The sequence below is a fragment of the Colletotrichum navitas genome (genome assembly GCF_030913465.1).
Source record: "Colletotrichum navitas strain CBS 125086 chromosome Unknown LY79scaffold_3, whole genome shotgun sequence".
NCBI lineage: Eukaryota > Fungi > Ascomycota > Sordariomycetes > Glomerellales > Glomerellaceae > Colletotrichum > Colletotrichum navitas.
Window position 1 is genome coordinate 523,107 of NW_026850549.1, and position 26,045 is coordinate 549,151.

Below are 26,045 nucleotides of genomic sequence, written 5' to 3' on the forward strand. Positions count from 1 at the left end.
CCATCATTCGCGTGCCTCTGCAACCACAATCAGCACACCGCCAACTTACGAGACACAGAAGAGAGGAGATATCTCCTCTGCATTACCACATACAAGAGGTGATTATTCGCCTCCCACGGCAGCAACCGTTAGTGCTGCTGATATGTCCGTTCCCACCGATCAGCGACACGTGAATCCTCTGCATCACAGAGCAGAACCAGGTCCGTCAACTCGGAGGAGTTCGACAGACGATACGACCCACAGCGAGGGACAGGAAACGAATTGTCTTAGAAGATCAACCCTTGAGCGACATAACATCAACCGACATGTCGCCGAGGAAGGAGATACTATACCAGTCTCGACCTTTCAACACTCAACGAAAACTGGGATCCGCCCCATACCTCGTGATATGAAGCCCCTACGGAGGTATGAACCTTGATCCTAATAGCGACGATAAGGTGCTAATACACGCAGTGCTCTCAAGGATGGAACGAACGCCATCGAGGCAACCCGAAGGAACGGCATAAATACTCAAACTATGCCTCCACAAACGATAGCTAAGACCAACACTATGAATGTTGAAAGATCTCTTTCAAGAACAACAAACACGATTGACACATCTGCTGAAACCAATCTTCTGGTCAAGACAAAACCTAGGTATGCAAATGCCACTGCTTTATATTTCAGACACTGTGTTGACTTTTATATAGCACTCAAGCAGTTTTCGTGAATGACCCACCAGCGACCTCTTCGATGAATGTAGACGATAGTTCACACATAAGCCCAGAGTAGGAAAATGCTTGCCCATGATTGTAGCACATATGCTGACGTGATGAACAGGTCAAGTCATCCGACCAATGGATCCAAAACAAGAGGCCACAAGGATGGGAAATTGAATACCGCCAAGCAAACCCACCAAATCTTCTTGAATGCTGCAATCCGACCTGTTGAGCTAATTAGGAAACCCCATATGGCCGAGCCAAACAGGCCAGTTGGGGCATCGGAGATGATGGGGGATCACACCACAAAGGCCGCCCATCATCAGCGAGAGACCTTGAGAAGAGCCCAAGAGTCTCAGTGAGTCAGATTCGATATTAAATGTCCCAGTGCAGCTTCTTGCTAACGTGACTTTAGGTTTCACTTACCTGATAAGATAGACACAGTTGAAGATCTGAGTGACTATTCACCGCCGCCGTCTCCTCCAAGACCTATTCATCAAGGTGGCGGCCAGTATGCGCCTGGACAACTCCGAAACAGGCCTGGAAGAAGGATACGTTAGTCTGGAGGGTTGAATAGGTTGTGTTTGCCCTCTTAGCAGAAAGAGCGCCACGAAGTGTGAACACTGGATATGCTTGGCGGGCTTCAACAAGGAGCATGTGTATCCCTCAACTTTTGGTCTTTAAGGCACTTGTGAGTTTTGACAGCCAGTCAGCCAGGAGAAGATTCTTTCTGAGGTTGAAATAGTTCACAGATGGGTGTGCATCGACTTTCAAGTATCCGCCATGGGTTTCTGGGCTGTTCAAGACGACATGATAGGTAATGGTTGTAGGGTGGAGAATGTACATAGTAGATATCCGTATTGTTGCAAGGTTCTGTCAAAGAGTACCCAGAACAAACTCTCTTTCATATAGAAAGAAGTGTGGAGTGAGATTCATAAATCACAAAGCCGATTTTATGTTGAGTTGTGCATAGTCTTGGATTCACACAGATGCGCAGTAATACGTGCTAAAGCAGGGGTAAGTCAGGCATTTGTGTCACCATGGCCCGTGCGCATGGCAAAGAGTTCTTACACTACTGCGTAGGTATCTAGAGTGCCTACTTAGGTAGGGTACGTATCTTGGCTGGGTGCGTAAGGCAATCAGAGCAAGCAACGCTGTGGGGAGGCGGCTTCGTCATTGCCTGCTCTCCTGCCGGAATGGCACTTGCTACACCCTAGAGCTTACCTTAGTCCAACCTCGTAGCCCCGATCACTTGTCCCCACGCCGCCGCCCGACAGCCCCAAGCCTGCCTGTCCGCACCTCTCTCTCTTTGACCTGATCATTGTCTCCTCAACCTTAAACCCTTTCACCTCAGGATTGATCCTTTTCTTCAATCGGACCCTGCAACTATTAACTGCTTGATTGTTGCATGCCGGCAGACAAGCCTCAACCGCCCCTCCCCCGCCCCTCCCGGCTCAGCTGCGCATTCCCCCGTCGCGCATCTCGACTGAGACCGCAAACTGTCTTGCACGATTAAGTATCGGCCTGTAGTTTCGTTTGACATCCCATTCGACATACAAGACCGGGGCCATGTGGAACGACGAGGACAATAACCCTTACGCAGAGGGCTTTGACCGGAGGGATAGCTTGACTTCCTCCTCAGCCAACCCGGCCTCTCCTACCACCCGTGAGTGTATGTTGCGATCTTCTCCCATAACACTCTCAGCAACTTGAAAGGGCCAAAAAATGATGGAAACAATAGATCTGGATGATTCTTCAAACAGTACTGATGCCGACTGGGAGACTCTAGACCAGCGATTCGACATCCCGCAGACCCCGTCAACCACAAGCGACGAGGCTCCCCAGAATCGCTCCCACGCCCATGAAGACAGCGATATCGAGAGCAGCGACAATGAGCCGATTGCTAGAGACAGAGGCAACATGGTTCCGCGCCCCAAGCCTGGTGGTTACGAGAGCCGAATCGAACAGATTCTTTGGGAAAACCCATCATTGACTATCCTCATCACGGATGCGGGAAAGAGCGCGGAGAGCGGGGGGAAATACATCGTCTACACCATCCGGACAGGCGTACGTATTTCCGAGAAGTGTTCCGCGCGGTTGGACAGTTGACTGACAAACCCCGCAGAATCTCGAAGTCCGCCGACGGTACTCTGAGTTTGCTTCCCTGCGCGAGGCGCTGACCCGACTTCACCCTACCCTGATTATACCACCCATTCCAGAGAAGCACACCATGGCCGATTACGCCGCGAACCCGACGAACGCGAAGCAAGACCAGCAGATTATCGACCTGCGCAAGCGCATGCTCGCTGTCTTCTTGAACCGATGCCGACGGATGGATGAGGTCCGAACCGACGGTGTTTGGTGGAGATTCCTTGATCCTAACGCCAGCTGGGTGAGTAGCCAAGTCCTATCTGTTTTCTAGCTGCTAAAAAACCGCAGAGCGAGGTACTGCACTCCCATCCAGTGTCTTCGATACCCAAATCAGTTCTGAAGGCGCCTCCCCTGGATACCGCGAACCCTACGCTGGCCCACAGTTTTCTCCCCGTACCAGCGACCTCGGCTAAGCTTAAGACAACGGGTGGTCCTGGTGTCGACCCCGGAGCGATCTCTGGTACAGGATCCCACGTCTTTGGCCGTTTCCCCCCTGACAGCCACGCTCTCAGTGAGCAGGAGCTTGACCCATACTTCATTGCATACGAGGCTTCGATCAAGGAGCTGGAGCAGCTGCTATCGGGATCCATGGAGAAGGTCAACCGCCGAACTTTGAGTCACTTATCCGCTCTGGCTGCAGATCTCTGTGAGCTGGGTTCCAAGTTCAATGCGTTTGCGCTCTCAGAACAAGCACCCTCTCTAGGGCCAGCCCTCGAGAGAGTCGGCCAGGCTGCGGACTCCTCGTACATCGCGACAGAGGAGCTCTCTGGCTCGCTCGGTGCCAGCTTCGCGGAGCCAATGCGCGAGAATGCACAGTTCGCAGGCGTGGTTCGCAGCGTCTTGAAATACAGGGTGTTGAAGCGGGTGCAGCAGGAGCAGACAAGTGACGAGCTCAGCAAGAAGATCACCTTACTCGACCAGTTGGAGCGGAGCGAGGCTGAGGCCAAGCGTATCGAACAGTACCTGAGCAGCAGTCAGCAGATCGCGCCGGCACCAAAGCGATCAACCAGCCTTCGGGAGGCAAACACCTCACACCACCAGCGTGATGGCAGCACCGAGGACACAGCATCTATCGACTCAGACTTCCCTCCTACCCACGGCGAGCCTGTACCCACTGCAACCCAGGGAGTTCCGCAGCGAAGTAACTCGACACCGGGCCATAAGAAGGCCGCGAGCAGTAACTCGATCACGAACAAGATCTTTGGACCGATTCGTCATGCTATACAAGGCGTAGCTGACGTTGACCCAGAGAGGACCCGCCGTGACATGATTGGGAAGACTCGGGAGAGCATTGAGCAGTTGGAGCAGGCAAAGGTTGTTTCGGAGCATGACGTCAAGGAGGCCAGTGCTAGCATCCTGAATGACCTGAAGAGATTCCAGGGAGAGAATGAAGAAGATCTACGCCGTTACATGGTAAGCTTCCAATAAGCATGAGCTCACGAGTACATGAGGACTAATTATGGCCACAGCTGGCGTATGCCAAGAGCCAAATCGAGTGGGCAAGGAAGAACAAGGAGACTTGGGAGGATGCTAAAGCCGAGGTTACTAAGATTGACGAGAGTTAGTGGGTTGATGGGCTTGACAGAACGGAGGGGCATTCTCCGCAACGATATCAGAACGGTTCTGGCTCAGAGCCCTTGAATTGTTCGCCATAATATTACGAGGCGTTGAGTCTACTGGGTTTGGTTGATGGTTTGCTCGTCGATTGACGTAGGATAGCAAAGCTCTACTGGCGTTTACGAGGAAATTTCCATTCGTAAAAGCCATGGAATGGTCGAAGACAATTAAATCATTTTGTATGCTGGATTTCTTTGCCTGTGTAATGGTCCGTCCTTGGTCTCGGTTTCCTTATTGCATGTTCTAGAAGAGGACCGCCTTCCAGCTAGTATATTCAAACCCAAAACAAGATTCCATCAACTCCCTTCTAACAATTCAATATCCGTTCGATTGCATTCCTCGTTTAAGGCTTTGCCTGGCCAAAAGCATCTGAATCCAGCATCAAGAACCCCGCGGTGTTGCAAGGGCTTATCTCGTTATCGATAACAAACCGATAAAGCTCCGAGACTCCGTCACAGGGCTCAGACCAACAGAACCAAGCTGGCTCTAGTCTCGGTTTCATTCTCTTTCACCCTCTTCCTCTATCCTCGTTGCGCAACATCAGTGAACGTCCGAGCCGCAACAATGGAAGGCGTACAGGGTCCGCCACCCGAGGGCCCGATTGCCTCGATTGCGGAACCGGGCATCAAGGCCGACGGCCAGCTGCTCTTCGATCTGCGCCGCGAGGTCGCTGCGTTGTTGCATCGCAACCAAACCAGTTTCCCTGGCGCGCAACCGGTCAGCTTCGCGCGCAAACACCTCGAGGAGCTGCGGCATAAAGAGTGAGTTCATCGCGCGTGACAACTTTCTGACCCAGCCGCTGCTCCCTCACAGTCCGGTTCGGGCGTCATAGCGCAGCCAGACCTGGGGCAATGCTCGTTGACCAGCGCCGCTAACAATGTGCTGCGCGGAACAGTTACTACGTATGCGAAAAGTCAGATGGCATCCGATACCTCCTGTACCTCACCGAGGACGATGGCCGGGAGATTCACTACCTCATCGACCGCAAGAACGACTACTGGTTCATCAAGAGCAACAGCTTCCACTTCCCGCGCAAGGAGGACCTGACAAAGTTTCACACGCGCACGCTCATCGACGGCGAGCTGGTCATGGACGACACGGGAAAGGGCCAGAAGGAGCCGCGCTTCCTCGTCTTTGACTGCCTCGTGCTCGACGGCCAAGACCTCATGTCCCGCACGCTCGACAAGCGGCTCGCCTACTTCAACGAGAACATCTACAAGCCCTATCGGGACTTGTTCAAGCAGTATCCGGAGGAGCGCGACTTCCAGCCGTTTCTGGTGGAGATGAAGGCCATGCAGTTGAGCTACGGCATCGAGATGATGTTCCGCGAGATCCTGCCCAAGCTGCGGCACGGCAACGACGGGCTGATTTTTACGTGCGTCAGCAGCGACTACAAGCACGGCACCGACCCGCATATCCTCAAGTGGAAACCGCCCGAAGAGAACACGGTCGACTGCCGGCTGCGGCTGAGCTTCCCGACGGTGCAGCCGGGCGAGGGCGACGACGGCGTAGACGGCCCGTATATCGACTATGAGGCCGTGCCTCAGTCGCAGCTATGGAGCTTCTTGGGCGACGGGCGGTACCAGTACTTTGCCGATGTGCACATCACCGAGGATGAGTGGGAGATCCTCAAGGGGCTGGGCGACCCTCTCAACGACCGCATAGTCGAGTGCCACAAGGACGACCAGGGCCGGTGGCGCATCATTCGTTTCCGCGACGACAAATCCGAGGCGAATCACATCTCGACCATTAAGAGCGTCATGGAGAGTATCGAGGACCGCGTCACGGAGAAGGACCTCGCCGAGGCCGCCAAGGGCATCAAGGACAACTGGAAGACGCGCAACGCGAAGCGGTGACCCGGCTCGGACCCGCCACGCCGAGCCAGAGGTTAGGATCTGGTCTAAAGGGGGGGGGGGGGAGGCGAACGTTTTGGCTCGCAAGAAGTTTGCGCATCGGAGGCGGCGGCGGGGTGCTTGTCTGTGTACATGCGAACGGGGGAGGGAGAGGAGCAGGCGTCTTGGATTTTTCGTGCGCAAAGTCGAGCAGAAGGGGGACGGAGGGAGACAAGCCCAAAATTCGGGAGAAGGCGCACGTAGTCTGTTTTGCATTCCTCGACCCTCTGCCCGCGACTCTACTTTTGGTCGCACTTTTGATTTCGTTTGCGCTCATGGCTTTTCTCATCAATTTTCTGGCGTTACAGCTCTGGGATAGAGAGCATTAATCGGTATCATAAGGATCCGGGTGTTCTCATGTTTACCCCCACGATAGTCTTTTGCATAGTGTAATTACAAAAGGGGGGGGCACAGAACCATCATTGGGATGCGTATTGACGCGCGTTTTCCTTTGGAGGCGCGTCCATCCCGAGTGCGTGTCAAGTTGTTGTCCTTGGAATAGCGACTGAAGGACTCTCTTCATTAAAATAAAATAAAAAGTTTCACAATCACAAGCCAAATCTCATAAACTGAACCAAGGGCGACATGTCTCACGTCAACGACGTCTTCCTTTTTTCTTTTCTTTTCTTTTCTTTTTGCGGGCAGGGCCTCTCTTTCCTCGCTCAATGGGCGAGTTTTGAATTACATGTGAGTCTCCCAGTATGACGAGAAGGGGAAAGGGAGGGGGGTCTCTGTCTACCCCAACAAACTCTCAGCCCAAGCACTAGCACATAAAACTGCGAAAGTACCTACAGCACTCGAACACGACCAAGCTTTCTAGCTCTGGGACCGACACGAAGGTAATTGAATTAAAGGAGAAGAACAATAAAAACCGCCTGAGCACAGCTGCGACCTCGAAGACGTCATCGGCAATCCCCAATCTTGCCTGTCGTACCTCGCCTAGCATACATGCACCTCGAGCACACACGGGCAACAGCAAACCATCTTATCTACCTCGGGCGGCGAAGGGAGGGACGTGGAATTGGATAATGTCCTTGAAGAACAACCCCCCTCCCCCGACATCCTTTTTACTTCAGTTGACATTGCCCTTGTTCTGTTTTCCTTGTCTTCTTCTTTAGAGCACCGTCTACCCTAGTTTGCTCCAGAGCTCGAGATAGACGCAATTGGCACGTGTTAACACGATCCGATACTATCGCCACTCGCATTTTGCGCTCCGGGCGAGCTTAGCCAGAGTGTGACTGCCACGCACGATGATTCTTGGACCGGTGTCGTTGCTCGACTGCCTGGTCTTTGCCATCTTGGTCGTGCCGCAGCTCCTCCTCCATGTTGGCTTCTTCCGGACACTGGCTGTTGCTATCAAGACATTGCCGTTTCTGATACTTGAGCTGCCAACCTCGCTGCTTCACGAGCGCTTGATCCTCCCATATAACCAACGCTCGCCATTTGTGCAGCGGGCAACCTTCTTCGAAGACGTCGTCATACGATGCGTGCGCTATGCTTTTGCGAACCTGCCCCCACTTGTCGGCCGCGTCTTCCTCTCCAAGAACGTCTCGCGGCCATTTCTGAGGTTTCGCATGCTGCGGCACGGTTACCTTCGCTCACCCTCCCACTGGAGCGAGTACAAGCAAGACGTAAGTTGAGCCTTCACCTTGGTCTATCGTGATCGCTGGCTTAGTCTTTCGACAGGGTGAACATGGGTTCCAAGGAATCTGGGTCACTAAGGATAAAACGAAATCTCCCGACATCGTCATCTACTACGCTCACGGAGGCGGATTTTCTATGGGGTCCGCATACTTTTATCTCGAGTTTCTCCTGTCGTGGCACTCGCTGTTGGTCCAGTCAGGCTACCAGAACCCTGCCATATTCGCCCTCGAATACACACTTGTGCCTGACAAGACTTACCCGACGCAGATGTACGAGACGTTAAGGGGGTACAAACACGTCTTGGACAGGGCTGGAGATCCTCGGAAGGTGGTGGTAGCCGGTGACTCGGCTGGAGGAACATTGATTTTGACGCTTCTGTTGGAACTCGGCCACATGAATGAAGCCAGGGCTTTCAAGGAAAGAAGCGACGACTCCGCTGCATCTGACAGCGAGAGCCAGGGGCAATTACGCAAGGCTTCTGAGTCACCGCTACCTGGGCTCTGCGTGTTGATCTCGCCATGGTCCAAGTTGATCTCCAACAAGCATGAGAATTCGGCCAGCGATTTTCTGGATCGCGACATGTTGTGGAGGTACGCGTTACAGTATGCCGGTACCTCGCATGCCTACGACAAGTCGGCGTCGCCTGGGCAATGTGTCGATCATCGGGTATGGGCGGAAGCTAGCCCGCCTTGCGGGTTCTTCGTCGTGTATGGATCCGAGGAAGTGTTTGCCCCTGACATTAGAGATCTCATCAAGGTGCTGGTGAAAAACACCCAAGTGGACAGCCGCTGCGAGGAGGGCGGCATTCACGCCTGGCCCGTGGTTGATTTGTTCTTGTCGGGCAACGAGAATAAGAGGCTGGAGGGTCTGCGGACACTCACGTCAGCAATCAGAGAACGCATTGAATAGCCGTTTGCCAAGACGCAGTCCATCTGCCTCCAACAGTCAGATTAGATCAAGTTTCAAACTGTCATGGACCGAGGCGCGCCAATCTCGAAACCAGAGCCGGAACGACTCGGCTTCTGTGATCGTGGCCTCTTTGTTGGTCTCCAGCCATTTCTCCATCGTTGTCATCATCCGTGGGAACCAATAGAAGGGAGCGCAAACAATAGAAAATGTGTGTTTTGATTACCTGCATGACTGAGCTGTGTTCCTGCATACCGGGCCGTCGGCCGACTGGAAATTACACTGGCAGCGGCGGGATTCCCGGTCGAGGAAGCGCAACAAACATTTGGCAAAGACGCGTTGAAGGATGTGGATGAGTTCTTTGCAGCCGCGCTTGGAAAGCCGCGCCGAAGTAAGCTTGAGCCCAACCTCTAGCTGCGGCGGAGACACTGGTGGAGGGTCGTCGCAAAGTGAAAAGGCTCGGTCGGGCGTGATAATGGAGCTAGAGTGGGTCTTGGGTCTTGTATGGGTGGGTTAGCTGGATGGCTTGGGGAGCGCGAACGACTTTGCGACAGAAATTATCCTTTTCAGACGACGGGGTTCCTTGGTGTCGGCGCGCGGCGAAAGGCTTGCCTGGGCTTGATGTGCAGGGAGTGTGCCGGCTCCAGGCAGCATCGGAGACAGAATTCAGCGGGGTTTGACAAAGCTGGACGAGTCCCATGAACACAAAGCAGACGAGACTCGGCGCGAGAGACGTCGAGGATCGACAGCAAAGAGGAAACGGTCGAGTTTACGTCCTGGTGATGGAGAGAAGGCGCGAGGTCAGGGGGCTGCAAGAATGGTCAGTCGGCTTACCGCGCCGTATTCTAGATGGGCTGGCCGGCCAGTCAGCCAGTCTCCTCTCTATTGGGCCTGCCTGATTACTTGGCGCCGCAAGATGCAGCTACCAATGCTGGGTTGCGACATGCAGCAACACGCTGGGATGGCAAAGGACACGGCCCATGTCGCGCGACTTGCGAATGATAATAGTGTTGGTGATGCGGCGGCGCCTGTCTCTCGGTTTCTTTCCCTTTTGGCGTATACTGGTTTCGATGTTAGAACACCCCCCATCCGCAGTTGGCGGAGAGAGAAAGGCACGGCGAGGAGGCGTGTGCCTTATGGGATGAAGGGAAAGGATATGGGAGAGGGAAATGAACAATCAGAATTGGTGATCAGAGGCACGGTTACTGTACACGAACTACCTCAGTCAACAGACGAGCGGGATTCAGCCCACTCAGAAAAGATACCTCTAGGTACTTAGATACGTTACCTACCCACCTAAATATAACAGATTGCTTGGGGAAATACGGATACCTAGGCTTATTGTGAAGGTACCTAAAGTGCCTACCTACCTACTACCCACCTAGGTAGGTAGGTAGGGTTTAAGAAGAGTACCTATGTCTTCGCTTCTGCCTCGCGCCAGAAGCTACACTAGCGGCAGTGCTGATGCAGAAGGCGGGAAAGCGTGGGCACACCTCGAGCGCTGGACCAATCAGTGTGGCAGCATGACCCCTGCCTGATTGTGTTTTTGGGGAAGGCAGAAGGTGTCAAAGGGGGGAAGCTCTGACCCGCGACGCGCATATAAACGGTGGACATTCCCACCGTGATCGATTCATTACCTTGCGGAAGGAACCCGCCCATCGCGAACAGAAGGCACTGATCCACCTGCCACCGACCGTATCATCGTCGTTTGTCACCCGCCTTCCGTCAGCTTACGGCCTGCGCACACAGCTGCAACAAGCACCACTGGCCGTCGCATTTACACTGCTGGGCTGTGCTGTGCTCTCCGCCGCCCAGTCTGCCTGGTCGCTCTGCCCGTTAGCCGCTCCGCATCCTACTTCTTTCCCTACGGCCCTTGTCTTTTGTGAGGCTGGACTGGCCTAGACAACAGTCATCTTCTGACCCCACCCCCTTCATTCTCCAAAATCTATTCCAACATCACTTCACTTCTTTTTTCCCCTACGAGTACGGATTGAACGACTCCCGAGAATACCGCAGCCCGCATCCACCGCATACCTTACCTAATTACACTACACTACTTACACCTGCACAACGCAACGTACAATACATCCGCCACTATCGGGGCCGAACCCCCAACCTACCTGTCTTTCCATCCTGGCTCGCCATCCACATCGAAGCCTTATCGACTGCCATTCGCCCAATCTCGACGCCAGACTCAGCAGGACGAGAGGTCCAAACTCGCAACCAACCTATGTCGACTGGCTGTGTTTGGCACCCTTCGCAGGATACCGAGCGACGTCTCACGGCGACGCTGTGCACATCAGCCATCAGTCACTCACACCCTCTTGGCATCTCCCATTGATCCACGTCTGGAGAGTTGCCTGACTCCTTCAGCCTTACCACACTGTCCCCTTTGTGGTCATCCTAGACTGAAGTACCAAGATTCGCGTCGGTCGAGTTTTGGTTGAGGCTGCCTAGCTGCCTCATTGCCTCCATCCCTCGTGGCTTTGTAGCTGTGGGTTTTCTCTAGCAGCTGTCCCGGCCTTCTGGAGACATCTTAGACCCGTTGATGTTTTTTGGACGTGTCTGGGTCTGTTCTGGGTCTGTTCTGTCCTGACGTGAAGTTCTCCTGTAGTTTAAGCCCAGCCCCGTCACCTTGGCTGAGGCTATTCTACACGCGAGTCACCCAGGCATCTCCAAAGACAGCCTCATTCTGTCTTGTCTTGTGTTTTGAGTTTCACCAATTCGAGTACGGCAGTGGTTTGCTGCTTCGAGACACTGTCATCAACACCGCAGCTTGCATCGGCCCCACGTCCGACGACCTGACATCGCTAACAGCTAGACTGCTCGCGACAGCCGGAGCTTGAACCACACTTACACGTCACACACCCGGAGAAGTAGACACGACTGAGAGGGCCGGTTCCCCTGACAAGGCTGGAGTCACGCAAACATTGCATCATTGTTTGGGTTGAGACGCAAGTCATTGAGGCAAGACAGGCACACAAGAGAACGGCTCGGAGAGAAAGAGAGAGCGTGTGTCAGGAGGGGGATGCGGACTGGTTTTTGTTCTCAAACCGGTCCCTGCTCTTCGCTTAATCATCCTGTCCCCACGTCCACCGCCAACCTACCTATACCATACCACCTTGCCTTAGGTACCTTGGGACCTTGGCCAATTTTGCACCAGCCAAGGGCCCCTGTCACTTACTCGCCCTCCACTTCCAGAAAATCAGAGAAGAAAAAAAAAAAGCGGCTGCCAGTTTTTCCAGCAGACCCAGCAAGCAAGCAAGCACCGGGAGAGGGAAGAGAGGCAAAGAGGGGCAAAAACCATAAAGATGGCTGAGGACACTACTACTACCTACGCACCAAAGTCGCCGGACCTCTCTTCTTTTTTTTCGGCAGCACCCGCCCCGCCCACGCCTCCACTACACAATCTGCAGCACAACCAGCAATACCTGAACGAGCTGCAAACCGCCGCACCGCCGGTATATGAATACTCCTCCCCCTCGCCACGCGCCTACCATCCTCACCAGTCGTCTTCAACTCCTGTACACATCAAACAGGAGCAGCCCCACTACCCGCCTTCAGCGGCAATCAAGTCCGAATCGGTCTTGTCTTCCTATCAGCCACCACTGCAGACCCCCCAGCGTCAGCAGCAACCGCACCAATACCAGCCCCAACCACAGTACCCATCTCCTCGGTACCACCAGTCGCCGCCACAACAGCACCAGCAGCACCCATCTCCGCAACATCCACAAAGTGCATATGGGATCCAGCCCGCCGTCAAGCATCAAGAACATCAGCAACAACCACACCAGCCCTCAACACCACAAAGCCAAGGGTTCCTAGAGCAGAAAATATCTGGCGCAACCCCTCAGCTTTACGATACACCGTACTATCCGGACTCCCAACATCTTCCACAAACACCGGGTTCAGCAACAATGCCTCCCAGAAAGAACACACAGTCAGCCCCTTCGCCGCCGCCAATCGATCCCTCGCCAGTCCGCACAAAGTTTCCCACCGCGAGGATAAAGCGCATCATGCAGGCCGACGAGGAGGTCGGCAAGGTCGCGCAGCAGACCCCTATTGCCGTTGGCAAGGCCTTGGAGATGTTTATGATTGCTGTCGTCAGCCGGAGCGCAGAAATCGCCCGGGAGAAGAACTCGAAGCGAGTCACGGCTCAGATGCTCAAGCAAGTCATCGAGACAGACGGCCAGTATGACTTCTTGGCCGACATTGCCGCTAAGGTCGGCGATGAAGAGAAGCGGGGCGGCCGCTCCAAGGCCGAGTCGGAGAGTGAGGAAGAAATGGAAGTCGAGACGAAGAAGAAGGGCAAGGGCGGTCGTAAGAAGAAGGCCGCGTGAGTTGACGTCTCCCTCTCGACGTGGGGAACACTTCCGTGATGAGAAACACGACTAGGGTTATGAGAATTGGCGTTGGACTGGCTAGCATCTACATCGGCGTTGGGTGACATGACGGTGGGGAAAACTTGTCTAAATGTCACTTGGGAGGGGCATATGGGTATATGGTGTGGCACCGAGGAATCAAGCGCTGCTTCCTCGGCCCGCATGCTGTGATGGCTCATCTTACATCCGTACCGATTTTAGAATGAAATCACTTTTTCTTTTCTGCGCATCACCATCGCATCGCGGACTGTCTTCGTTATGCATAGATAGTGTGACTGTGCTGAAATGCAGCACATGATCATCTTCACTTACACGAAACTCACCTTCACTGAAGCGTTTGTCATACATACCACACACTGCGTAATCATCATCTTCATCATACCATCAACCATAATGGCATGCGCGCAGCATCGATATCATCTGCTCATACCCACTTCATCAGAGGCAAATGCTTCACTCTCCCCCTCATGAAGCTCATTTCTACCACTGAGGCTGTCCCCATCTCTCACTGAGGATGGAAGCCGCCATAGGTATACAATTAATGCCACAAATGCACATGAGAAGACGATGCCCCGCAGACATGAGCTCGGCCGCCGCCCCCATTGGTACTAGCGCCGCTTCGTCTTCTCGGCCCCGGTATTCTGTGGCTGGCGGCCCCTCGCTCCTCTTACACTAAAAGGTTCCAAGCGCTCCGTGGCTACTCCTTACTCACCAAGCACCAGGTCCTTGCTTTGCTCGCTGAGGTAATCCCCGTCCCTAGGTAATTTGAGGCCAGAAATTTTAGGCACTTGTACTGGGAAACGGCGGGTCGTGTATGGGGCCTTCTTCCCACCATCCAAGTCACGCTCTTAGATTAGTGGACAAATCGACCTTCAATTCGCGGCGGAGAGAGGTAGTTAGTTACCTATCTCAATCGAGCAACCGGCCACCGTGTGTCTCTCGGCGTCTTTCTCCAGCCCTGCGTGCTGCCCTCGACAACCTATTCCAAAGTTTCTCGAGCTTCCCGCCATGCGAAACCGTCCCTCGAACTGCGACTCACGTTCATGTCCATGATCAAATGAGGCACCGAGCCTCGCTGCTACTTGCATCCTTCTTCCCCCTCCGTGGCGTAACCAATGTCGTGGGACCTGCTCAAGCGATTCCTTGAGTCCGACGTCTTCAACTCGAACCCCTTTCTCTCGGTCTCCTACCTCTCGTGAGTGAGCTTCCTACTGCGCTCTCCCAACACAGCATATGCTACCGTCTCAATTGACGCTGCCGCGGCTTGGGAACGCCTCGCTGACCCCCGACTTTTCATTCATCTAGTCGATACGCCGACCATGTGGGCATTCACTATGTCCTCTGCAACAAGCTGCGCCAGTTCCCCTACGAGGATATCGAGTTCTTTCTCCCGCAGCTGTGCCACCTTATAATCAGCGTCGACAATGAATCCATGGCCTTGGAGGAGTTCCTTCTGGACTTGTGTGAAGAGTCGGTGACTGCCGCGCTTCTGGTTTGTGCCGCCTCCCCGTTGATGCGCACTCGCCTTCATTGCTCACTAGCTCCTAGACTTTCTGGCTATTTCAAACTTACCTCCATGACCTATCCTCCAATCCGCAGTCCAAGTCCTTTCAGACATGTCGGAGGGTATACAACAAAGTGCAACATATTGTCTTCGGGCTGCCAGACGTTGCGAGACACAACAAGATCAAGGAGAACATTCTGCCTGTCACGGTTCTCGCTAGTTTCGTCCTAGCCAGCGTCGCGGTTCCTATTGTTCCGCAATGGGCTGGCCCACTCGCTGTGGCTCAGGCCCGAAAGCCTCAGCCGTCCGACGATCTGATATCCGATTCCCGAGACAGCAACCCCAAGACAACCCAGGTGACGCGGGCCCACACCGTGACGGCCGGTAGCTCGAGGTCTAAGCGTGCAAAGGATGCCGGACGACTCTCCAGCGCGCCAGATCTGGTGCTGCCTAGTTCCGCGTCGGGCAATTCGCACCATCGATCAACGGACCCGTCTCTAACGCGGCCAGGTTCATCCGGCTCCAAGACTCCAGTCGAGGCAAAGCGTCTGCCACCTCATCTCAACATGAAGAGCGACGATGCCCGTCTCAGCTCCTCCTCTCTGCCCCTTCCAGAGCTACGATCTCCTAGATTGGCCATCACGAGACCGGCGACTCCTGTGTCAGCAGGACTCCCTCCAAGGCCTGGTGACGTCCTCAATAGGAGACATTCTCATCACTTCAAGAGCGGCGCTACCGCCGCAGAGTTGACGCCCCTGCAGAAGACGAGACTATTGCGACAACACTACTTCAGATGCGAAACGCAATTTCTAACCGCTCTCGAGGGTATCTCAAACAGACTCGTGATCGTGCCAAAACCTGCTCGTCTCAGTGCTCTTCGCGCAGAGCTCGCCCTCATTGCGCAAGATCTACCGGCCGAAGTGGATGTTCCTGTCATTTGTCCTCCAACTCTGGTCGATGGTTCCCCAGCGAAGAGCAGACATCATAGAATTGTGCGCTTGAACCCAACAGAGTCAACAGTGTTAAATAGCGCAGAGAAGGTGCCCTATCTTCTCATGGTTGAAGTTTTGAGAGATGACTTTACTTTCGATCCGGATACGCCAGATAACCGGAGGCTCCTAAGTACTCTCCTTTCCGATCCAGGCCATACTCGACGCATATTCGATCTTTCGGACTCGCCACGCATAACGACAGTGCCCAAGACACCGGAGACAACCATTGACAGCGTCTTTGAGCCAGTATCTGGCGATCTGGGAAGCTCTCTCTTGATCCAGCCGTTCGACGAGGATCCTTTACAGAAGCATCAGGCGAAACAAGCCCCACCACTCCAGCCTCAGCGCCTACCTAGCAGTACCACTACCACAATGTCGAGTGTTGTCTTGGACATGCCAACTCCACGGAGCTCTGGCGCTTCTACTTCGAGATCGAGCAGCCCGCCAGGCCCGCCCCGCAAGCTGACGATTACGACGCGTGCCAACGCCCCGGTAGATCAGCCAGACTTCTCGGCACTGGCTACGCACATGCGAACCGCTTCGCAGATGCTGGCACAACTTGAAGCTACGAGCGGCAAGCGACCGAAACATGAAGTCCAGGCTATCAGAGCGAAGATTATCGCAAGCATGCAGAGTCTGGAAGAGCAGAGTTTCGATATGGATGAGCAGGGTCCAACTTTTGACACCATCATTGCAAAGGCCTCTACTGCGCAGGCAAACGCCGTGGTCAATACCGAACATCCTGAAGTCGATAGCGAGCCCACCGTTGAACCGGGACTCAATGCTGGTGCCGGACTCGCGAGAATGGAGAACGATATCAAGACCGGCGGTATTCAGAGTAAGGGCGATCGTGACGATCCTAGTGCGGCTGTTTTTGGTGAAGCATGGCAAGCAAAGAAGGAACGTATTCGCAAGACATCGCCTTATGGTTGGATGAAGAACTGGGACTTGGTCAGTGTCATCGTCAAGACGGGAGCCGACTTGCGTCAGGAGGCATTTGCCTGCCAGCTTATCGACGTCTGCCACAAGATCTGGGTTGATGCAAAAGTCAACGTGTGGGTCAAGCTCATGCGCATTCTCGTCACGGGAGAATCATCTGGTCTGATTGAGACGATCACCAACGGCGTGTCGTTGCACTCCATCAAGCGAAGTCTGACTCTTTCGATGGAGACAGGCCCGAACCAAAGACGTCGGTTTGCTACGCTCAGGGACCACTTCCTGAAAGCATTTGGACCTCCAGACAGCGAGCCTTTCAAGGCAGGAGTAGACGCCTTCAAGCGCTCTCTGGCTGCATACAGTATGATATCATACATCTTGCAGCTAAAGGATAGACACAACGGCAACGTCTTGATCGACAGCGAGGGACATATTGTGCACATCGACTTTGGTTTCATGCTGTCCAACTCGCCGGGATCAGTTGGGTTTGAAGCGGCGCCTTTCAAACTTACACAAGAATACATTGAGGTGTTGGGCGGCATTGGTTCCGACGATTATGAAGACTATAAGAAGCTCTGCAAGCAGGCCTTCCAGGGTAAGTCTGGTGATTCTGTGACTTCGCTTTTCATGATTCTGACTTGTGTTAGCACTCCGACGCTCTGCGGATAATATCATCGACTTGGTAGCCATGATGGGGCGAGACTCGAAGATGCCTTGCTATTCAGCTGGAGTGGCCCAAGCAACGTATAACCTTCGTCAACGGTTCCAGCTGCAGCTGAGTGCGGACGAAGCCGAGCAGTTTGTGGAGACAGACTTGATCGGCAAGTCTTTGGGCAGTTACTACACACGACTGTAAGTAACGTCACATCTTTGCATGCTTTGCCATACTGATATATTTCTAGCTACGATACCTTCCAGTATAGAACGCAGGGCATTTACTAGATGGTTGTGAGGATGGAGACGTGATCATCAGTTCTGAAAGCAACGGGATATGACATGCATCTAGGCATCTGGGCGGCGTTGCGGTTGAATAGACGACTGACTGGCTAGTAATGACGAAGCCAAGGAATGATCTCTCGATTATTTATGACTTGGCAGGGAGAGCAGCTTTTAGAGGCGTAGATACCGGCCTCTTGCAGAGAGCGGCTTACATAGGATACCGAATTAAGATGGATGACTTGATAACACGGGGGCTTCTGTAACGTCATAGTCTCGGTAGGATTTGGCAGCAATTAAGCCGGGCCGCAGAGCAGGACGCGGCTCAAAAACGCCATTGAAGCTTCTGTTGCCGTCTACCTGGATACAAGTGATGAAGTCTCTGTCGAGCGTGGCACCAACCCGGCGCTTTCTATTTGCTCGCATCAGTATCGACGACGACGACGACGACGACGTCAAACTTCCGGCTGGAGGATAAACGAAACCTTGTCTGTACGGTCTTTAGCAAAAATGCTCAGTCTAGGGTCTCGAAAGGGGGGTTCTGTCTCTAGACCATGCTGTATTCTGTATAGCCTACATCCACATATGTCAGCCGGTTGTTCACAGGCGATATACACGTAATAAGAATTGCTGCTCTTCATGTATCTAGTTCAGAGGCCGGGCACTCTAAGATGGATCAGTAACAGGTAACAAGCCAGCACGGAGGAGCGCTATTCACTCCGGAGACACGAAAGATGGCAGAAGACGGGTGCATAGGGAACGGGGACCGTGGTTGTCCTTCTTTTTCTTCTTTTTCTCTCATATGGCAAAGCTATGTGCCCGAGGATCCGCTTCTTCGACCTCGAGGAACTCACACCCTCTGTCACTTCTAAGGAGGTGCTTCCAGAGCCCAAAGCAGTTCTGGGAGTTACCACACAGCAGCTCGGCACCGTCCTGCCATCGGACATGCCTTTTGTTTATGTTTACCGCCAGACTGTAAGACAAGTCGTTCGAGGGGCTGGGTGTAGTACCCAATTTAGTGCGTGGGACTATGCCCAAACATCGGCAGTAGAATGAATGCATATATCTTGCAATCGCTGCTGCTTTGGTCAGAGCTATCTAAGCCGCTTTCACGTGGCGGTCTTGGAGGCCGTTCTTGATGTGCACCACGCTCTGGAAGAGGATGACTGCAGCCTGTTAGCGTTCGCACATCTCACAGAAGTCACCAAAGAGGGTGCGATGCGACGGGGGCGGGTAACACACCGGCGGGGACCACAACCCAAGGTGCGTTGAAACCGACGTAGTAGAGCCAGAAGTACAAGAACTCGGGCCTGCTGTGCGAGATGCCGTTGAAGTAGAGCTCGGCCAGGCTGGTCGAGTAGTAGAGCACGACGCTGTTCAGGTGCGCAACGCACATGATAATTTGCAAGGGGTGGCGAGTGTGGCTGCGCCTGGCGATGGCGACGACAATGGCCCAGCAGAGGGGACCCAGTACGACCTGGAGACCGTCTCAGCCTTCAGATCGTCCGCGATGGGAAGAGAGAGGGGGTGCGGCGAGGGCGGTTCAGCAGCAACTCACAACGGTGAAGGACTCGACGCAGAGCATGAACGGGTCAGAGGTTAGGTACCGCGAGTCGGAGAGAGCATATTCCTTCCACAGCTGGGCGAAGAGCGTCTGCATGCCAGCGAGACGCTGGTGGTTCCAGACAAAGTACCCTGGATATGAGGTTTAGTCCGCGACGGAGCACATTGTTGGGGCACACACAATTCTCACCTTCGAAAAAGCAGTGCAGGAATCCGCCTGTATGACGCAGAGTGTTAGTCAACTTTGCTTCTCCTCCCCCCGATGAACGAGGCCGCCGGACGTTCACCCACAAAGAGCGAACCAGGATACGACGAGTTGGTCTGAGGTCGCCATCTTGGGATGAATCCTCCTGGCGACCGTCAAGACAGCAACGACAACGATGGTGATGGTTGCCGCGAACGCAACGAGCAGCTTAAGGAGGGGGGCCTCGTTGGCTACGTAGTGCGGCAGCCCTGCGTCCACGGGGTAGTAGGGGTGCCAGATTCTGTCCATTTTCTGTGAGGCGTCCTGAACGGCAGCTGGTTCTCGACTTGGCGTGTATTCTGTAGTGGCAGAAGAAGTCTGTACAGTAATTGGACAATTCACAAGGACGTGTGCATTTCCGTCGGTTTAGGGCTCTCCCGGTAGTTTGGCGCTCGAGTCAACTCAACGGTAGTGGCAGGGGGTGGTCCGGTCTGAGCTGCTATCCAAGACTAATTGTGAGCCACCCCGCTCACCGCACTTTACCCAAACGATAGCTTCAGTCAATGTAGAAGCAATATTGCCCTTGACAGGCATGGGCTTGCACCGCGTGTAGAACTTCCCAGAGCTGATAGGCAAGCCCTGGGAAGGGGCCGAATGAGAGAAAGCCGGACCGTTGATCTTCCGCTGTAAGTCGCTCCATACACCCAAATACACCCAATGGTGAGATGGCTTCGCGGCACGCTTATCTTTGCGTTGTCAACGTTCTGGTGCCGAGTGAGAACCCCCGTTCCTTCCGACCACCCAAACTTTAATAGAATTTTTGCGCCATCGCATCTGTGTCATCCGAAATGGGTAATGTTCAATTGGAGGATGCGCCTTTCCCGCTGACCGAGGTCGACAAGTGGGTCCTCTCGCAGACGGACGAGGAGTTCAAGAAACATAACTGGGAGGAGCTCAAGGAGATTATCAGTAAGGGCGCCTGCGGTCCAGGATCCTGGGCGTGTTTGCATTTCGTTTCCTGTTTTCGCTTTGTGGTTTTCTAATTGTAGTACCAGAGACGAACAAGCTAGAGGTCTTGAAGAGGAAGCCCTCGGACCTGCGTCGATACATGAAATGGACGGCCGAGACCAAGGCCGAGTACGGCTCCATGACCCAATACCTTCTCGCGAACCGCCTGCCCAAGTCTTGGGGGCCGCCGCCATTCACGCCGAAGTCCCTGATTCCGTTCGAGGATCCCTCGGACTACCGGGTTCTCGCTAATGACTGGCCATACGGACTGGATGCGGGCATTACCCACCTCGTTGTCTGGTCGCGCACAATTATCGCGACGGACCCAGACACAGGAGACATGACACCAGAGAGCAGACACAGCGTCCGGGAATTCGTCAATAGATATTTTGTCGACAGCCTTGGAGAGGGCGGAGCGGAGCGGGTTGTCTGGTTCAAGAACTGGGTCGCCTTGCAGAGCGTTCGGGCGTTGGAGCACATCCACGTGCTGGTGCGAGATGTAGATGCCGAAGTCATCAAGAAGTGGACAGAGGAGAAGCCGTGGCATAGACAAAACTGAAGGAGGCCAGTTTCGATGGACGCGATTAGATACGTTGCCCTCACTACCAAGTCTCATGTGCCGCTGTTCCGTGATGCGAGGTTACGCGGCCCGGCGCTGCCTCCTGTTGACGGGCGGCGCGGGCTCTTGGTTGTTCGCAGCACTACCCATCTGAGCCATTCGCTTGCCAGCCCCGAGCAGACCGACCCCGGCGTAAGCGCCATAGGCGGGGACGGAGAGCCAAAGAATCCAGGCCCAGTTGCCGAACAAGATAACCAGGACGACTGATGCCCAGGTAACCCAGATGACGTCGAACATGTATTCGGTCAAGCCCGAGGCGGCGAGGTCCTCGCCGGAGGTTTTGAGACCGCCAGCGGGGTCATATTTAGGACGCCCCGTGCTTTCCAGAATGAACTCGCAGACCAGAGCCGGAGCAGAGAGCAAAAAGAACCAGAAGATGGAGCGCGACTTGGTGAAGAAGTAGAAAAGGAGGAAGCCTAGGTTGACGACGGCGGAGCCAGTGTGGAGGTTGTTGAGGGCGGCGGCGTTGGATTTGGCCCTGTCCTTCTTTGCCTTTTGAGCCATGATTGAGGTAGGTGAGTGTTTTCTCCGGGCGGTTAGGGACTATGGCCTGAGCGCGGTCGAGAATGCCGATGATGGTACAGAAGGGCTGCTTGAGGATGATGATGGTGGCGGGTGATAACCTTCAAAGTGGATACCGGCGTTCGTACAAGTAAAAAGACAGTGTTATGGCCAGAGGACGTGGCCAGAGAGCAATTTGAGGCTGAAAAACGCGGTCGAGTGGTTGTGGCTTAGGCCCGCGGGGGTCCAATGGGGGTGCACGGGCAGGCGGCGAGGAGTGGGTCTCCAAGAAGGAAAGGTGGCGGGTGGATGTCTCTGGCGCAAGGGAGGTCCCAGTGGGGAGGGGGCTGGCGACGGCAGAGTAGGGGGTTGGCAGTGGCAGAGGCGGGCAGAAAAGGCTACAGGCGCTTCATCCTACTGGGTTGCTTGGGTGATGGAAGGTGACGGTGACCGCCGAGGCACCGCGTGAGCCAATCAAGCTAGATAAGACGCCCAATAACACCAGAAGGCGTGCGTGAGGTCTAGTCTACACTACCGAACGTGCCACAGCGTAACTAAACAGGTGGACATCGGGAATATCAGTCATGGACGGACCCTAACCTAGGTAGACCTGAAGTGACGCCTCTGCGACTTTATTTCTTACCCTCCCGCCATCCCACCGAGACCGAGAGAATGCACGGTTGATCAGGCCCGACTCGAGCCAATAACTGACGTCTTATTGTTGACTTCAGGAAAGGCGTTTCCAGCGAGATACCTACCTACTTTCACGCACTCCCTTCCCCCGCCTCCTGTCTTGTTCCCGATCCCAATTCCCTGCGACTCCTCCACTCTGCGTACTCTCCCCTTCCTTCACGTTCGCTTTCTTTGGACCTTGTTGCGCGTGCTACGTGAAACTGTCTTATTTACTGCATTTCTCTTGCGCCGCGCTCCTTCTTGGGCACCCCACCGTTTGATCGGTTCTTCTTATGCACAGCGGGTTTGTTTTGCGCCGCTGCGAGGGTCCGATATTGCTGCGCGCCGGAACCTTGGTGTCTTGGGAGGGAAAGTGTCTCCTTTCTGTCTGTCATCGCTGTGTTTCTTTGCCGCTCGCCGGGGAAACCCAAACAACATACACGCGGTGACCCACTACGCAACGAACGCCTTTCTTCGCCCCGACAGGCACGCAACAGCAATAGCGAAAAATAAAATAAAAATAACCCGTTGGACCACAGCAACGAACATACGACCAACGCCGTCGCTCTTTGTAGCACTTTCGGAATTTGTTCGACCGACGACGCCTGTCTGCTGCTGCTCTCTTAATTGCTAATACCTCTCAACCAGCTGGTACAAAACGCGCCTTGCGGCCAATCCGTCCGTTCCCATTGCTGTTCTTGGCCTCAGGCTCCGCGCGATCGCCCACCTCGAAATTCACCGACGCAGCTTTCTGCCCTCGACACAAAATCCCATATCCAAGCTCGACAGAGCTCAACCAACGCCTCCGAGGTCCTCTACCTACCACCCTAGCACCCCGAGTGCACTCGTCGACCCGGGCTAGGCGCCGCGACTCCTCGGCCTTTCCTCCTTCCACGACGGTTGCACATCCCATGCGAGATCCCATGGCCACAAACTGCCCTCGACGTTAACACCCCCCTGTTCAGCCGCCCTACCTCTCTACACCCACCTCTCTAGACCAAGGCCCGAACATGGCGCCGACGGGTGCAGCCATCACAGGGCTGCTACGCCAGGTCGTCTACTACCATATCGACAACAATGCCTACGAGAATGCTCTCTTCTTCGCTGAGAGGCTAAGCGCCCAAGACCCCAAGTCGAGCGAGTCTGCACATCTCTTGGCTCTCTGCCACCTCCGTCTTGGTGACCACAGAACCGCCTTCGAAGTCAGCAGACCCTCTGCCTCCCGTGGGTCGAACCTTGGTGCCGCTTGGGTCTTTGCGCATGCATGCATGAAGATGGAACGCTACAAAGATGGTATTAACGCATTGGAAAAAGTGCGGGACAAGTGGGTTGGCAAAATGAACATGGGCAAGCACACCACCTCTACTCGCTCGTTGTATCCGGACGAGGCCGCTGTTCACTGTCTACTTGGTAAGCTATACCGGGCTTACGACGACAAGCGGAGGGCCATTGAGTGTTTTGAGACCGCTGTGAGGGTGAACCCCTTCATGTGGGATGCTTTCCAGGCCCTCTGCGACATGGGTGTAAAGCTGCGGGTACCGAATATCTTCCAGGTCACCGAATCTCTCACCCACTCGTTCGAATCAGAAGTCGTAGCGTTGTCACAAGAACCCAAGGAGAGCATTGCGAACTCCTCTGAGCCCAAGAGGCCCTTGGGACGCACAGCCATGGACTCGTCTGATCCGTTCAACCTCCACCGCTCTTCTACGTACCAGGACATGCCCTACAGCGCCAACATGTTTTCTGCTGAGGCAGAGGAGAACGACTTCATGTCCAAGATCACTGCGGCAAGGTCAAGGCTGGCGCCACCATCCACGAGTAACGGCGACATGGATTTGATGGAGACACCCACAGGGCCGGTCTCCATGCCCGAGGTTCCTACTATGCGCTCTGCATTTGGCGCCGCCGAACCACCGCAGGCGCCACCTCGCAGGACAAGGATGGCCCAGGCCGTGGACCCAGGCTTTCTGGAGGCACCACCGAAGATGAGCTACAAGCTAGGCGGCGCCAAGAGAAGCACCAGGAGCCAGGATAAAGAACAGCAGCCCGTTGAGCTTCATTCCGACACTGGTACCGGCACCGCTGCCTTACGAACGACAGCGGCACCTACGGAACGGAAGCGGACAGTGTCTGGGCACCCTGTTTCTCGACAACACTCAGAAGAGGCCAGTGCGCCCGCGCAACGGAGAAGCGCGAGGCTCAACATGTTTAACAAGCCCTCGATCATGAAGTCGAATTCTGGCGCCGCTACTATTGGCGCCGCTACTGGTCGCGAGCTGAAGAAGGCTAGGCCCCAGATTTCTCGTATAATGCGACCTGGCTCTAGCGGCTCCAGCGTCGGCAGGGTCGTGAGCGGCAACCGCAAACCCGTCGAAGACAGTGGTATGGATGTTGACCATGCTGAAACCACACGTGTGAGGGAGTCTCATGCGGTGCAGCATGCAGCGTCGAAAACTGCTCCTTCCGAACCTGACCACGTCAAGATCGAGGAGGCTTTGAGATGGGTAATGGAGTTGCTGAAGAAATTCGCATCAGGATATTACTCGTTCAAGGGGTTCCGCTGCCAGGAAGCGTTGCAAATATACGCCTCGCTGCCCAGGAGTCAGCAAGACACCCCTTGGGTACTGGCACAGATGGGACGGGCGCATCACGAACAGGCTGCATACAAGGATGCTGAGAAATACTTCAGAAAACTCCGCGTCGTGGCCCCCACCCGGATGGACGACATGGAGATATACTCGACCATCCTTTGGCACCTTAAGCGCGAGACGGACCTGTCTTTCCTCGCGCACGAGCTGGTCGATGCCGACTGGACGTCGCCGCAGGCTTGGTGCGCCCTGGGCAACGCGTGGTCGCTGGCCCGGGAACACGAGATGGCACTGCGCTGCTTCAAGCGGGCGACGCAGCTCAACCCCAAGTTCGCATACGCCTTTACCCTGCAAGGTCACGAGCATGTAGCGAACGAGGAATATGAGAGGGCTCTCGGCGCCTTCCGCAAGGCCGTCACGGCTGACCGGCGTCACTACAACGCCTACTACGGCATAGGCCAGGTATTTGAGAAGCTCGGCAACCATGAAAAGGCATACGTGCACTTCCACACGGCATCCGACATCAACCCGACCAATGCCGTCCTCATTTGCCGCATCGGAGCCATCCTCGAGAGGCAGAAGCAGATGATGGCCGCATTGCAGTTCTACACCAAGGCTACAGAACTGGCCCCGCGAGCGGCCGTTGTCCGTTACAAGAAGGCGCGCGCCCTAATGAGTCTCGGCAAGATTGACCTTGCAGAGAAGGAGCTGCTCATTCTGAAAGATATGGCCCCCGACGAGGCCTTGGTACACTTCCTGCTCGGCAAGCTGTACAGAAATATCAACGAGAAGCAGATGGCGGTGCGCGCCTTCAGCAATGCGCTCGCTCTGGATCCAAAGGTAAGGTGCACCGCAGGCTATGATACTATTCTTCGACTAATAAACTGTGCAGGCCAGTCAGTCAATCAAAGATGCCATTGAGAGCCTCGAAGATGACATGGGCATGGAAGACTCGATGATGACGTAGGATGTCAGTTTGAGCGGGGCCTAATGCTGCTGCTGTTATTGGATCCTGCCGACAAGAGCAGAGCATATGCACTATTGTTTATGCGTTTCCTGGGGAGAAACTGCGAGAATGGAAGATGACTTCGGGTATATACGAGGAGACGAAAACAAGTTCGCCAGGCTTGGGGTTGGGCATGGTGTAACAGCACGATGGCACGTTTTCACGGTTGTTAGCATGCTGCATGGCAACGGCGTTTAGGAAATCCAATCGGGGGAAGCATATTGGCTTAGGAGGGGCTCAAAAGGT

General features: G+C 54.5%; 10 protein-coding genes across 10 annotated transcripts; 8 read left to right on the plus strand and 2 right to left on the minus strand.

Annotated features, from left to right (window-relative positions):
- The first annotated feature begins 586 nt into the window (after positions 1-586).
- Positions 587-1,714, plus strand: LY79DRAFT_536604 (uncharacterized protein). Its single transcript, XM_060556617.1, has 3 exons — positions 587-1,052; positions 1,125-1,238; positions 1,370-1,714. Exons 1-3 carry the CDS (start codon positions 776-778, stop codon positions 1,441-1,443), a joined length of 465 nt encoding a protein of 154 aa, XP_060419670.1. The 5' UTR covers positions 587-775; the 3' UTR covers positions 1,444-1,714.
- Positions 1,715-1,910: 196 nt separating this feature from the next.
- Positions 1,911-4,771, plus strand: LY79DRAFT_536607 (PX domain-containing protein). The gene is made up of 5 exons (XM_060556618.1): positions 1,911-2,370; positions 2,440-2,765; positions 2,824-3,090; positions 3,138-4,262; positions 4,319-4,771. Exons 1-5 carry the CDS (start codon positions 2,268-2,270, stop codon positions 4,412-4,414), a joined length of 1,917 nt encoding a protein of 638 aa, XP_060419671.1. The 5' UTR covers positions 1,911-2,267; the 3' UTR covers positions 4,415-4,771.
- A 259-nt stretch (positions 4,772-5,030) lies between these two features.
- Positions 5,031-6,322, plus strand: LY79DRAFT_665564 (mRNA capping enzyme; the record flags this gene model as incomplete). The annotated part of the gene is made up of 2 exons (XM_060563086.1): positions 5,031-5,227; positions 5,362-6,322. The coding sequence occupies 2 exons, from the start codon at positions 5,031-5,033 to the stop codon at positions 6,320-6,322; spliced, it is 1,158 nt and encodes a 385-aa protein (XP_060419672.1).
- A 1,286-nt stretch (positions 6,323-7,608) lies between these two features.
- On the plus strand, positions 7,609-8,911 carry LY79DRAFT_586496 (Alpha/Beta hydrolase protein; the record flags this gene model as incomplete). Its single annotated transcript, XM_060560644.1, has 2 exons — positions 7,609-7,989; positions 8,045-8,911. The coding sequence occupies 2 exons, from the start codon at positions 7,609-7,611 to the stop codon at positions 8,909-8,911; spliced, it is 1,248 nt and encodes a 415-aa protein (XP_060419673.1).
- A 2,866-nt stretch (positions 8,912-11,777) lies between these two features.
- On the plus strand, positions 11,778-13,523 carry LY79DRAFT_205359 (uncharacterized protein). Its single transcript, XM_060551493.1, has one exon. The coding sequence runs from the start codon at positions 12,220-12,222 to the stop codon at positions 13,246-13,248; it is 1,029 nt and encodes a 342-aa protein (XP_060419674.1). The 5' UTR covers positions 11,778-12,219; the 3' UTR covers positions 13,249-13,523.
- A 560-nt stretch (positions 13,524-14,083) lies between these two features.
- LY79DRAFT_205369 (phosphatidylinositol 3) lies at positions 14,084-17,775 on the plus strand. The gene is made up of 5 exons (XM_060551494.1): positions 14,084-14,485; positions 14,596-14,782; positions 14,839-17,317; positions 17,370-17,574; positions 17,625-17,775. Exons 1-5 carry the CDS (start codon positions 14,406-14,408, stop codon positions 17,662-17,664), a joined length of 2,991 nt encoding a protein of 996 aa, XP_060419675.1. The 5' UTR covers positions 14,084-14,405; the 3' UTR covers positions 17,665-17,775.
- A 981-nt stretch (positions 17,776-18,756) lies between these two features.
- LY79DRAFT_586498 (emopamil binding protein) lies at positions 18,757-19,714 on the minus strand (the record flags this gene model as incomplete). The annotated part of the gene is made up of 4 exons (XM_060560645.1): positions 18,757-18,824; positions 18,901-19,135; positions 19,217-19,353; positions 19,513-19,714. The coding sequence occupies 4 exons, from the start codon at positions 19,712-19,714 to the stop codon at positions 18,757-18,759; spliced, it is 642 nt and encodes a 213-aa protein (XP_060419676.1).
- A 274-nt stretch (positions 19,715-19,988) lies between these two features.
- On the plus strand, positions 19,989-21,013 carry LY79DRAFT_205423 (uncharacterized protein). Its single transcript, XM_060551495.1, has 2 exons — positions 19,989-20,374; positions 20,461-21,013. The coding sequence occupies exons 1-2, from the start codon at positions 20,254-20,256 to the stop codon at positions 20,970-20,972; spliced, it is 633 nt and encodes a 210-aa protein (XP_060419677.1). The 5' UTR covers positions 19,989-20,253; the 3' UTR covers positions 20,973-21,013.
- A 40-nt stretch (positions 21,014-21,053) lies between these two features.
- On the minus strand, positions 21,054-21,536 carry LY79DRAFT_505534 (uncharacterized protein; the record flags this gene model as incomplete). The annotated part of the gene is made up of 1 exon (XM_060553634.1): positions 21,054-21,536. The coding sequence occupies one exon, from the start codon at positions 21,534-21,536 to the stop codon at positions 21,054-21,056; it is 483 nt and encodes a 160-aa protein (XP_060419678.1).
- Positions 21,537-23,215: 1,679 nt separating this feature from the next.
- Positions 23,216-25,760, plus strand: LY79DRAFT_505358 (tetratricopeptide; the record flags this gene model as incomplete). Its single annotated transcript, XM_060553616.1, has 2 exons — positions 23,216-25,633; positions 25,686-25,760. The coding sequence occupies 2 exons, from the start codon at positions 23,216-23,218 to the stop codon at positions 25,758-25,760; spliced, it is 2,493 nt and encodes an 830-aa protein (XP_060419679.1).
- Positions 25,761-26,045: the final 285 nt, after the last annotated feature.

What these genes read in the sequence shown, in the direction of transcription:
- LY79DRAFT_536604 (XM_060556617.1), top strand. Translation starts at nt 776, where the DNA reads ATGCTTGCCCATGATTGTAGCACATATGCTGACGTGATGAACAGGTCA. An exon ending in CTTGAGAAGAGCCCAAGAGT is followed by an intron (nt 1,053 to 1,124) that starts CTCAGTGAGTCA and finishes GGTTTCACTTAC; the next exon opens with CTGATAAGATAGACACAGTT. An exon ending in TGGACAACTCCGAAACAGGC is followed by an intron (nt 1,239 to 1,369) that starts CTGGAAGAAGGA and finishes GTATCCCTCAAC; the next exon opens with TTTTGGTCTTTAAGGCACTT.
- LY79DRAFT_536607 (XM_060556618.1), top strand. Translation starts at nt 2,268, where the DNA reads ATGTGGAACGACGAGGACAATAACCCTTACGCAGAGGGCTTTGACCGG. An exon ending in CTCTCCTACCACCCGTGAGT is followed by an intron (nt 2,371 to 2,439) that starts GTATGTTGCGAT and finishes TGGAAACAATAG; the next exon opens with ATCTGGATGATTCTTCAAAC. An exon ending in AAGATCTACGCCGTTACATG is followed by an intron (nt 4,263 to 4,318) that starts GTAAGCTTCCAA and finishes TTATGGCCACAG; the next exon opens with CTGGCGTATGCCAAGAGCCA.
- LY79DRAFT_205359 (XM_060551493.1), top strand. Translation starts at nt 12,220, where the DNA reads ATGGCTGAGGACACTACTACTACCTACGCACCAAAGTCGCCGGACCTC.
- LY79DRAFT_205369 (XM_060551494.1), top strand. Translation starts at nt 14,406, where the DNA reads ATGTCGTGGGACCTGCTCAAGCGATTCCTTGAGTCCGACGTCTTCAAC. An exon ending in CGGTGACTGCCGCGCTTCTG is followed by an intron (nt 14,783 to 14,838) that starts GTTTGTGCCGCC and finishes ACTAGCTCCTAG; the next exon opens with ACTTTCTGGCTATTTCAAAC. An exon ending in CTGCAAGCAGGCCTTCCAGG is followed by an intron (nt 17,318 to 17,369) that starts GTAAGTCTGGTG and finishes GACTTGTGTTAG; the next exon opens with CACTCCGACGCTCTGCGGAT.
- LY79DRAFT_205423 (XM_060551495.1), top strand. Translation starts at nt 20,254, where the DNA reads ATGGGTAATGTTCAATTGGAGGATGCGCCTTTCCCGCTGACCGAGGTC. An exon ending in GGAGCTCAAGGAGATTATCA is followed by an intron (nt 20,375 to 20,460) that starts GTAAGGGCGCCT and finishes TTGTAGTACCAG; the next exon opens with AGACGAACAAGCTAGAGGTC.